Source organism: Acyrthosiphon pisum, chromosome A2, assembly GCF_005508785.2.
Source record: "Acyrthosiphon pisum isolate AL4f chromosome A2, pea_aphid_22Mar2018_4r6ur, whole genome shotgun sequence".
Taxonomy (NCBI): Eukaryota; Metazoa; Arthropoda; class Insecta; order Hemiptera; family Aphididae; genus Acyrthosiphon; species Acyrthosiphon pisum.
The window spans coordinates 79169361-79176065 of record NC_042495.1 but is presented as its reverse complement, the minus strand read 5'-3'; the positions used below and the strand labels follow the sequence as shown (position 1 = coordinate 79176065).

General features: G+C 30.3%; 1 protein-coding gene across 1 annotated transcript in view; it reads left to right on the top strand.

Annotated features, from left to right (window-relative positions):
* The first annotated feature begins 990 nt into the window (after nt 1–990).
* cprr1-10 (RR1 cuticle protein 10) overlaps nt 991–6705 on the top strand; it is a 9853-nt gene continuing 4138 nt past the window's right edge. The window contains 2 exon segments of the mRNA NM_001161959.2: nt 991–1193; nt 2625–2752. Of these exon segments, the coding sequence (NP_001155431.1) occupies nt 1185–1193; nt 2625–2752 (137 nt within the window). The 5' untranslated portion in view covers nt 991–1184.

Sequence of the window (6705 nt, the reverse complement as noted above, 5' to 3'; positions counted from 1 at the left end):
TCGAATTAATAATCTTATAATATTATTAAGATATATTTAGCATTTTAGCATTATCCAGAGTACGAGGAGATGATTCTTATTATCCTCCAAAAATGATTTCGTCTGATTTCACTTTTTCATTATATTTTATCGGTAAAAATTATCGGACCGAGCTTAACCTGTAATCAGTATAACCTATATGGACCGAGTTTACAACGAAAAAAGTAATCACGTCCCGCGATTCCAGTTTATACCCCCTCCCCTCTACAATAAAAATAAATAAATATAAATTCCCCTAAATAAGTGCCCATACCATCTGAAACCTCTGAAATATTTATGATTATAACTTTTGTATTACTTTATTAGAAAATATTATATAGGGTTTCCGATACATTTTTTAAAAAATTTAAACGTCATATTTTTATGAAGACGTGTTTATTGAAAAGATTATGATTTCATGACTCGCGTCACCCATAGTTAAGACGTAATTAATATCAATCGTACCTATACATATTTTTGTTTTTATAAAAATAGCTCGTTATTTTGGGCCGTAGACGTGTGCTGTTTAAAATAGTGTCCGCTCCCAGCCCGTTGGATATATTAGCCACTGTATACCTTGCATATATCCCTTGCGCAGGCCTCTGCAGATTGTAATTAATAATAAATAAAACAATATGGTTGACCATATAATTATTATCATGCGCACGGCCGTTATGACGCGTACCTACGTCGGTGTTATGATATTTTTTTTTGGACGGCGTGGCGGATGGAGGGACCTAGGTACACATAATATTGCGTGATAACGCGATTTCGTTTGATTGATAAGGGGGATCGTCGTGGCGGGAAAAAGGTCAGCCTGCGTGGATAGTAGTTATATTATATTATATTATGCCTATAATACGCACCGCGCAAACCCCCGGGGCGCCCCCCATCGCTGCCGAAGTAGGGGGAGGCACGCAGCTCGAGCGTCTGCGGTCTCATATAAATACAACGGCGGTCGGCGGTACCGACGAAAAACGTGGACATCATCCTACAAGGAACGGTGCGAATCGTGTTCAATAGCGAAAGTACCCAAGCACAATATCTACGCGTCTCAACGACTAAGAAGAACGATATATCTCCGCTCCGTACGAAGTATTATAATAATAATAATATTATTATTATTATTTGAAATCATCATCGTCAGTCACACTCGAGAAGCCATCATGAAATTGGTACGTACTTGTATAGCCGCATCTCGCCGCCGTCGTATGTGCCAGTTCCGATATGCTATATTATTATCGTTTATCATATTATTATAGTAGTAACATGACAGACGCGAGAGCTCTTATACTCGACACAGAGGTCTGTGAGGCGTTGTGTTGTATTCGTCGTTCTAATTATTATTCTAATACCATCACGTCAACTTCGTTATACCTGCAAAAGGGTTATTCGTCCCGTCGTCCGGTCCTGGAATATATATTATAATCCAGAACCGGAATATAATATATTTGATGATATTTCTCTGTTAAAATACCAATCGTGCACACCCCAAAATCCGTTTCAATAAGTTGTTTAGATTTATTTTGGTTCAAAGAATCTACATTTTAGACACTATACCCGTTTATTAACTTTGACTAATATTATAGATGTATATCTGTATGCACAACGAACAATAGTTATATTTTAATTTGAATATTAACTTTTATACAAACATGCGCAATCCAAAGTATTCGAATAATTGAATATCATTTGGTATGTGATTAAAATATTAGTCTTATAATTTAAAATTTTTTTGAAAATGATCATACATTTCATACTGTATAATTATTGCTGATCACCAATGGCCACAGAAACCTATGTCCCTGCTTTCGTTTTAGTTTCAGCTTTTATAGATAGGTCATTTTAATCATAAGAGTTAATCATTATTAAAGATTTTTTACTACACTCAAACATTATTTTCACTCTTATATTTTATTTTATACTTATCAAAAGTACAAAAGTTACATTTTTATATCAACAACTAAAATAAGATTTATGTATATCTAGGATTCTAGCATATCTGCAGACTTCAGTTTTTAACGTAATTCCCACCCCAAAACAGTTGGCCCCACAAATCCATTGATTTCTAACTTAGGCAGTGAATTCATGCCAAATAACCCCCCACGTCGATTAAAAAGACACTGATGTCCAGATCTCCTGAATCCCGACCTGCACTGATTAAAGAAAAAAATAAAACTCTCTACCCCGAGTTAGAGGGTAATCACACTGGTGGGCCTTCCTGATCACGCCATTTCATGTTTTGTACCTTAACTATCAAATTTACTTATTGTTTTGTATATAAATATTACAAATTGTAAATATTCTATTTTTATCTAATAAAAAAAAAATTAAAAAGATTAAAAAGAAAAAAAAGTATTCCTAAACATTGATAATTATCACTTGTTGTGTAGCTACTTTAATATTTGTACAAGTTATAATTAATACAAAATATAAATAATATAATATGTATAACATTAACATTAGTTTGATTATAATTGTTTATATTACAAGCTGTAATTCTTAAAAAAAATATTCTACTTCCTCCTTTGTGTACAAACTCAATTATAATAATTAAATTCAGTCTTATAATAATAAATTAATTTATGTATGAATTAATTTTTTAGACAATCGCAGTAGTAAGCTGTATGTTGGTCGGTCTAGTCAGCTGTCAACAGTTTCAACCCACGACTCCTATCCCCATTGTCCGATATGAAAACGATGGAGTGAATTTTGATGGATCTTATAAATGGGCGTAAGTATATTTAATATATAAAACGAAAAGAGTTTATTTTTCTTAAGTTCCTTAGTATTAAACACAACTAATATTTTTCTCGCAAACCCTCGATTGAAGGTCGATTGTCATTAATTGTTGACTAGTATATTTGGATGTACACAATTTGTGTTAAGTTTTTACCACTCTCTTTGTAAACATATTTATTATATTCTACAACTTGATGCTTAGAACTATAAAAGTGAACAAAAAATATACTAAAAATTTGAATTTAATTTTCATAAACAATAAGTTATTATAGGTTATATAATATATACCATTGTATTAGTATAACTAAAAGCTTAAATTTCTATGTTTCCGTAAAGGATTTCTCGTATTTCTGAAGTTCATTGAGCTGCGTAAGACATATTTCAGAAATCATCTTTCAGCCAATAAAAATAAAAACACAAAATCCTGTGGATAAATGCGTCATGGCATGCTGTATTGCATGTAGTAAATATTATAGTATCACTTTATATGGCATTAATATTCTGTTGTGTCATATCCCATACGAGACCTATAAAAATGATACGTTTTGTTGGCAACGAAATCCAAACGTTTTCATATAACCGCAGTAGGTACATAAAAATACTAATAAAATAAAAATACGAATGAAACTTCAAACTGGTATTGCACTTATGATTTCCATAATATTAGACTCGGCAAACTACTCCTTGACCTAATGTGCCGTTAACGACTCCTTGCGGCCTTTGACCCGGTAGGATGATCGCCGCCACCGTCCCTAACATTTCAACAGGGGAGACGCGCGATGACATAACTATGACTACATAATACAACATAGTTATATCATGTTATGTGAACACGACGGCGACGTTATCCATTATCAATAATCTCACATTGAAAGTCATCGTTGTTAACAACGACTTGCGCTAGCAGGCTGTCGTCGTAACTACCGCACGCAGTAATTATTATTTTTGTTTGTCGTAGCCCGCAACAACTTAAAAAATAAATTGTCTGACAACTATAATTTAATCGATGGACAGGGAATGCGTAAAAACAATGGCAATACAAGACGTAATTATCGGGTGGGTACGTTAAACACCCGTTGGCCCGGCGATGATATAACTGGCACACGTTGAACACGACCGTCGCGGCCCGATGTCAACGGTCAACCTATCTGGGACATGGCGTTCCTCGTCGGTTGGTCGGATGCTGACTTTTACTGTCAATCGGTAGTCGTTCTGTGTATTTTTATTTTTTCCTTTTCGCTATTGGCTCACATTAAAACGATTTATCGTATATATTTATCTGTTCGTCACGTCCTTCGCACACGTGCCATAATAATACTATAGGCACACTGTTTCGATATCCTTGAACGCCGTATCGGCCTTGATCCTTCGCTATAATCCCAACAAAGTCTTCCTGAACATATATACGTGTACTCGTGTGCGTTTATCGAAATTATAGGGGACGAGATAATTATTTAAAATTCGAAAATAATATAATTCGTCTATTTGATGGTAAATTGAAATTTCCGAGTATACATTGCTACTATATTAATACATTTTACACACCTACGTATATAGTTTTCACATGTTGTCAAAGTAAAATAAACTTTATTAATAATATAATATAATTATCTTAATAACATATTTTTATTTATTTCATTTATTTTCAAAATTAAATTTTTATGTTAATGTAAATGTATATATTTTAATTGGGTGACTAAATTGAAAATACTAATGCTCATGTCATGGTGTATTGTTCTATCATAAATCTAAAGTTTTTTATTGTTACTGCAGTTATGCAGTTAGTAGTAATATTTCAGTTAAATTTAAGTTTTTAGTTAAAAAAAGATAGTCACGAGCTTCAATGCTAATACAGTAAAATATAATAATATCTGAATTTTAAACGAATGGCCGGCGCATTGAATAGGCAATTTAAGGCCACCAGTGTACACGAAATATAATGATTTTTACATTATTATCTTCACAATTCAATTTTTAATACTTGAATTACTTTGCAACTATGGTTATTTTGGCTCATATCTGAAAATTAAAATTTTTCAGGAAACACAAAAAACTGATTTTCTTTTTAATTTTGTTTTTTATTGTAACCAATTTTTTTTTCTAAAATTACTTAAAATTATTTAATGTTATGCCTACGAAATATAATATTCTTGGAGTGAAATTTTATTGGAAAACTGATTCATTAAGTTTTCCGAGATCGGTCCTTTTCGAAATTTATACAAGGATTACAGGGATTTAAAATTGAAACAGATTTGATCATATCTCGAGCCCTTTTCGCTCATAAAATATCGGTCTATATAAGTAAATGAAAAAAAACGGGAAAGTATGTTTTGATAAAAACTCGAGATGGGGCCCTTTTCGAAATTCCCGATTTATGCTACAGAAGACACATTTTATCACTTGTGTTTATGTTTTTTAACAAAATCTTAAAACTTGAAATCATTATTTATTTAAATATTTTACAAATAATTTGTAATTTATAATTATTATATTATAAAACTCACTATTATTACATATAATATTACTATCATTAATTATTTTTTGACTGCTATAAATTATTTAGAATTGATTGAACATTATGTGAGAAATCAGATGTTTTTCTAGTACGATTATCATTGCATAAACAAATCATTTAAACACGATCCCTTTTAAATAATTATCGATATTAACATACTAGGTACTATACAGTTATATTATTCAAAACAAAAAACTTAACTTAACTATGTAATATTGTTTAAACTATCCCTGTTGCACTAAAATAGTTAATTAATCCTATTTATTTTAAATATTCAGAAATTTTCAACATAATGAATTAAAATGTATAAGCTGGTATAATTATAACAATAATTTGAGTTTAGTTATAAACTTTATTATTTTTCGACCAATCTTCTAACGCTAGTTAACTAAAATGATTCGTTTAAAGTATTCGTACTTAATTGCAATTTATAGTTCGATAGTTTTGAAAAATCTATTTATGAATCTAAATTTAGTCGTGTACAATTTTTGTAAACTGGAATGTCAATTTAGTGTAGGCGCTGAGACACGAAGTCTTTGAAATACCCTATTATGGATATACTTGCAGTGCATAAAATTACTATTTTTTTTAAAATTCTTTTGCAGACAAACTAGTACAATAAATTATGTCACATAAGATAAAATATGTATTGAGAAATTAAATGTGACATTATTATAGGAGTTCGTGTTTCTACTTTATAGGTACTTCTAATAATAGTAAAACGCATAATACTGGTTAACTGAAGTACTGAAATATAATATCATACAAATGATTAATTAATCAATGTGTTTTTATATAAATATTATTATTTATATTCATTTTAATCGTATTGAATTATATTGTTTAATTTAAATATATTTCAATGGTTTCGTTTAATATAATTAAAAGAAAAATCTATCAATTCTATAGGTAGTTTAAAAAACAATGCCAAACGTAAATTCAAATGTAGATTTATTGCAGAGGTAATCAAAATTATTATTCAATAATTACCTTTTTGTATGTATGATAATAATATTTACATGAACAAACTTGAAACACGGTAAATTATTTCTTCACCAAAAAATATAACTTATCAAATCACCACTCTTCCATCATAGATTTTTAATAATTGTTATAAAAAATAATTCATTTTTAATAAATTCTTCTTATTAACCATATTCTAGTCGTCGTTCAGCGTTTGTTTTAATAATTACTGATTGAGATAAGTAAGTTTTATGCAACTAACACATTTTCTTTCGCTGGTAATATACTCGACTATTAACTTTGAACAGTTTTATGTTATTAAGAAGCTGTCAGCGCCCTATTTGTTTTCTCTCTCTGGCTCACATGCAATATAGACAAAACGAATTTATGCAAAATCATTTTTTCTGTGTGTTTAAGTAATCTTAGAGTAAAGTCATCCATTAAAAAAAGATAGAGAATAATATTTT